This window comes from Trachymyrmex cornetzi, unplaced genomic scaffold (assembly GCF_001594075.2).
Source record: "Trachymyrmex cornetzi isolate Tcor2-1 unplaced genomic scaffold, Tcor1.1 scaffold498, whole genome shotgun sequence".
Taxonomy (NCBI): domain Eukaryota; kingdom Metazoa; phylum Arthropoda; class Insecta; order Hymenoptera; family Formicidae; genus Trachymyrmex; species Trachymyrmex cornetzi.
In genome coordinates, this window is record NW_017299804.1 from 110,710 (window position 1) to 116,263 (window position 5,554).

General features: G+C 30.9%; 1 protein-coding gene across 1 annotated transcript in view; it reads left to right on the plus strand.

Annotated features, from left to right (window-relative positions):
• Positions 1-5,554, plus strand: part of U3-55K (U3 small nuclear riboprotein factor 55K) — a 7,254-nt gene extending 1,700 nt beyond the window's left edge. The window contains exons 2-8 of the mRNA XM_018514274.1: positions 959-1,083; positions 1,151-1,248; positions 1,343-1,570; positions 3,803-3,915; positions 3,982-4,178; positions 4,886-5,229; positions 5,315-5,554. Coding sequence (XP_018369776.1) covers positions 959-1,083; positions 1,151-1,248; positions 1,343-1,570; positions 3,803-3,915; positions 3,982-4,178; positions 4,886-5,229; positions 5,315-5,553 — 1,344 coding nt within the window. The 3' untranslated portion in view covers position 5,554. The remainder of the gene's footprint in view (positions 1-958; positions 1,084-1,150; positions 1,249-1,342; positions 1,571-3,802; positions 3,916-3,981; positions 4,179-4,885; positions 5,230-5,314) is intronic.

Here is a 5,554-nt window from a genome sequence, read left to right on the forward strand (position 1 = left end):
GGGGGGGGGGGAGGGTTGGGGATTCAAACCTTCCCTGAAATTTTTTATTAATTATTTCATTTTGAGAGGGTCTCGTTAGCATCGTACATCCTGATACATCCATTCACATCGGTCGGTGCTTAATAATTTTTCACTGCTTTACTAATGAAAACATTTTATTTTGAATTGGCCAATTAGCGATGTACTCCACCGAAATTTCTCTTTTATCTTTAATTGTAAAAAAACATACTACTTTACTTTTGACTTTGTGTGAGTTTTTTGCTGTTGAATAAAATTTTTTTTTTTTCGTTATAAGTAATTTTTAATACTTCTATTAGTCCGAGCATACAATAATAAGATTAAAAAATTAAACATTTTGCTTGTAGTAGGTGTATTATCTTTCTTTTAAAAAAAATATCTTTAACAAAATAAGTAAAAGTTACATGATGTACAAAACGTAACTTTTTCCTCTTCAAAATGAGGTACGAGGAGACATTAAAAGTTGTAAAAATATTCAAATGGATTTCATTAATGTTAAAAATTGTTGTAAATCACAACAAAATTGGTACAGTGATGTTCTTTTCAGTATAATAGCAAAATCCTTTTTTTTTGTTGTCATTCCGGTGCACGGTACATCCCTGGGTTAATAGAAAGCCCCTCCGAAAAAAATTTTATGATACGCTCATGTTGCATTCTAAAGTTAAAGCAAGTGATGTACCAAATTGTGATTAGGTTGCGTGGAATCTTGAGACATAAACCGTCGAAGAGATGACACATTTTTGATGAACGTGAGAGGGTTATTGTGTATGGGAGTAAAATTAAAGATGTCACTGAAACATCGTATCTCTTGATTACTGTAACTTAGATTCTAACACTATAAAGCAATATGTTATTCATAATTTTGTTCTTATGTGTAATTTAATGTATCGATGTGACTTAACTTTAATTTCTAATTTAATTTCTAATTTTACTATATTAGCTCAATGGCCACTTTAATAAGAAATCTACAGCTCAGTCAAAATTAAAGAAATTAAAGAAGTCCGAACTTGATGACAATGAGAGTATTGCCAGTACAGATGAAGAATTTGCAGAAGAAAATTTAAGGTAACACTAATTAAATACATTAGAAGAATATGATAATCAATGAGTATTATAAGATTTTTACTTATAGAAATGAAGCACAAAGTGAAACTGAGGAAGAAGAGGAAACTGCACAAGAAAAACGTTTGAGGCTTGCAAAAAAATACCTTCAAGAAATTGAAGAAGAAGGTATAAAATTCAATGAAGTATTTTTATATTTGATCTATATTATTTTGGAAAGAGAAAATTGATCTTATGTAACGAATAAATTTTGACATTATAGAAAAAGATAGAGCAGAATTTGAAGAAGGTGCAGTCGCGCAGAGATTACGTGAGGAATATTTAGAAGAAAAAGGTCGATTAAAAAAAAATATAGCAACATATTATACTGGCCATAATCACCTTATAACATTGAGGTGTAAAGAACATAAAACCTCCATTACCTGTATCTGCCTTTCAAGCGATGGCAGTATATTATATACAGGATCTAAGGATGGCAGTTTAGTCAAGTGTAAGTTAATAAATTTTAGTGGTGATTACGAACTATTAGAATATGGAACCATTAGAATATGAAAAACAGTCGAAGAATCACAGTTAATATTTAACGCGAGTGTCGGCAATAGCATTGAGTCGGCACGCGGTTAAATAGTTCTCATCAATGAAGAGAATTTTTTACCAGTGGAGACGACAGACGCTTTTTTGCCAATGACACAACGGTCCAAATCGGACCCTCTAGATGAGGTTTCGAAATAATGATTTTTCCAGAATTAATTTGTTAGTTTAATCTATAATATTAATAAGGATCTTATGAATATCAATTCAATAACAATGAATTAACAGGCTATTCGAGCCATGCTGGATATTATTTGCGAAACTTTGTCAATATAATAATAACACTGCCCGACGTGATTTTTGCTGTTTGAATAAAAGATACTATTTCCGATGTATTTTCGCGCGCTGAACACGAATCCGGTAATGAAATTGCTCTATCACGTCATGTTTGTGAGAAAAGTGAAGTTAAAGGTGTCAAAAAATGTCAACTTTGGCACATTTAACTTCACTTTTCTGAAAAACGTGATGTGATAGAGCAATTTCATTGCCGGATTCATGTTCAGCGCGCGAAAATACATCGGAAATGGTATATTTTATTCAAATAGCAGAAAAAAAGTCTTAAAACGTCGGGTAGTGTAATTTATTAATATTAATATATACGTTTCAACCTTTTTAACTTGGTCATCTTCAGTGATCTTATTCTAATTGATCCTATTAAATACCTAATGATTTATATCCGCAGTCTTTTTTAAATGCATAATGATAAAATAAATCCGAGGGAATCAATTGTCTTTAAATGTATACATTGCAACATCCTTATTTTGATATCTTGTCAAACAGTCTCTTGAAATTCTTTCAAACTGTCCAATTAAAAAATGTATGGCTCCTCAACCATTGTATCAGATGGAAACATTAACGTACTGATTATGCTAACAAATTAGCATTGTATTCTCATTTGTTAAGGCTAACCAAATTTGTTAAGGTTGACCAAATCAAGGATTGAGTATTCATAGAGACATAATCAGCACATTAATGTTTCCATCTAATACAGTGATTGAGAAACCATATATCCTTGAATTGGACAATTGGAAGAATTTCAAGAGACTGTTTGACAAGATATCAAAATAAGGATGTTGTAATGTATACATCTGAAGACAATTGATTCCCTCGGATTTATTTTATCATTATGCATTTAAAAAAGACTGCGGATATCATTAGGTTAATAGAATTAATTAGAATAAGATCACTGAAGATGACCAAGTTAAAAAGGTTGAAACGTATGAATTAATATTAATAAATTATTATTATATTGACAAAGTTTCACAAATAATATCCAGCGTGGCTCGAATAGCCTGTTAATTCATTATTATTGAATTGTTAGTTTAATGAAATTAAATAATATAATAAAAGGGCTACGAACCACTGTGAATCTTGAGCGAGAAAAACTTTAATGAACAATTAGACCATGTATATCAGATAGTTCCAACCCCTATCGGGTCATTCTCAATGTTAAACTAAAAAATTACTGTTAATATTGCTAAACACTCACAATTAATAAATCATATAAAGCATATAAAAATACACTTACTCGCTTAGAATATGGAAAGATGATAATATTATATCCACATGTGATTTCGTTTCATATCTAACCGTTTTTATGACATGGAGAAGTTCCAACTAGAAGTTGTGTCCATGGAGCAAGGCAGCTTTTTAAATTTCCGTACGAGATTACTTTCTACGTGAGGAATTCCATTTTCTAATAAGCGAGTATTCATGTATTTTTATACGCTTTATATGATTAATTGCGAGCGTTTAGCGACATTAACAGTAATTTTTCAGTTTAACATTGAGAATGATCAAATAGGGATCGAAACGTCTGTTGTATATGGTCTAATTGTTTATTAATTTAACGACTGATCCAAATGGCGCTGATAATTAAAGGTGTCTTAATCACTAGATGGAGTCATTTTTGGCTTCTTAAACGCGAAAAATCGCGTATGTAGGTGCAAGTGAGATTGAACTCGAATTTACAGATCGCGAATCAATCGCACTTGAGCAGCGAACCACTCGATGCCTGAAATTTTAGCTTACATAAATAATATATAGATAAAGTTCTAAAAATAATAATTTAAATAATTATCTGTTTAAATACTATTATTTATTGTGAAATAAATTAATAATTATTTATTAGGGTCAGTAAAGGAAAAGACGAAATTAAAAGCCATCAGAGGAAACAGAGGAAAGAAAAATCCTGGAATGAAATCCATACGATGTTTGGCGATTAGCACGGATGGAAGGTTTCTTGTGAGTTTAAGTGAAATCGTTTTTCATTTTATAAAAAAATTTGAGATAAAGACAAGTCTTTTTTAGGTAGTAGGAGAGAGTGGATGTAAAGACATAAAAGTATTCTCTGGTGATACTCTTAATCATATAAAGGATCTAAAAGGTCACAGAGGTTTAGTATCTGGATTGGTATTCCGTAAAGATACTCACACGTTATACTCCGCTTCCGAAGATAAGAGCGTGAAAGTTTGGAATCTAGACGATATGGCTTATGTTGAATCTTTGTAAGTAACTTTTTGTAAATCTGATTTGGTATTTTTATATTATATATACATTTTATATTTTGTTAAATACACAAGATAAAATCCTTCTATTCAAAATATACTTCTTTTAATAGTAAGAGTATGTCATTTTTTATATAATAATATTTTACCGTAATATTGGTATGTCATTTTTTTGTCTTTAATACAAACAGAGTTCATCCTTGTTGAAATAGTATAGAGGTGCACATGCTTGAAGAGTGTAGCTACTATGTAATGTTATACTATTTTTCCAGCAAAACATCTTCCAATTGTTTAAAAGGTAGCGAAGGAAATCTGTTTTTACTCTGCTTTTCAACACTATAAATAATTTGATGATATTAAAATCAGATGCATTTATCAGGAAAAATATTCATTTGCAAAACAGAGCAATTTTGGAAAATAGAACGGAAAGCAAATTTCCTTTTCTAATATTATTTATATAAGCAATTGAAAAATTAAAAGAATAGTACAACATTTCATTGGTAACTATTCAAGCATTGTATGACTCTATTCCAACAAGAAATAAGAAAAGACAAAAAGCAAAAGATGATAAACTAACCTTCATAATAAAAAAAAAGGTGTATTTTTTAAGTATTTATATTATTTTGTCTAACTTCTGTGTACGTATATATTGAATATGTTAATTTTATCTTTCTCAATTGTTTCTGATTGTGTCACTATTCTTATAGATTCGGGCATCAGAACGCTATCACCTCTATTGACGCGCTTTCACGAGAGCGTGCTATCACAAGCGGTGGTTACGACAGAACCATCAGAATTTGGAAAGTAGTAGAAGAATCGCAATTAATATTTAACTCCAGTAGCGTCGGCAATAGCATTGACGCGGTCAAACTTATCAACGAAGAAAATTTTTTTACTGGTGGAGATGACGGACAACTTTGCATTTGGGGGTGTTTAAAGAAGAAGCCGCTGTGTTCGGTGCCGCAGGCACACGGTCTGGATGAAATCAATGGTCAACCGATGTGGATTTCAAGTATCGCCACACTATTAAATACAGATTTAGTAGCATCAGGTAAATTATTATAATGTAACCTTGTATTCATGTTTATTATCCATATTTTTCCTTTTTTTATTAATTACTCAATTATAATTTCTAGGATCATGGAATGGTACGATCAAGTTATGGCACTGTAGTGACAACTTTAGATCTTTAAATTTATTGTTTGAAGTTAAATTGACGGGTTTCATAAACGCGCTAGCATTTACTCCTGATGGAAATCACCTTATTGCTGGTGTAGGTAAAGAACATAAAAACGGTAGTTGGTGGCAAATATCTGAAGCAAGGAATTCTATTGTTATTATACCATTAGTGCATAAGCAAAAGACAAATAAATAAA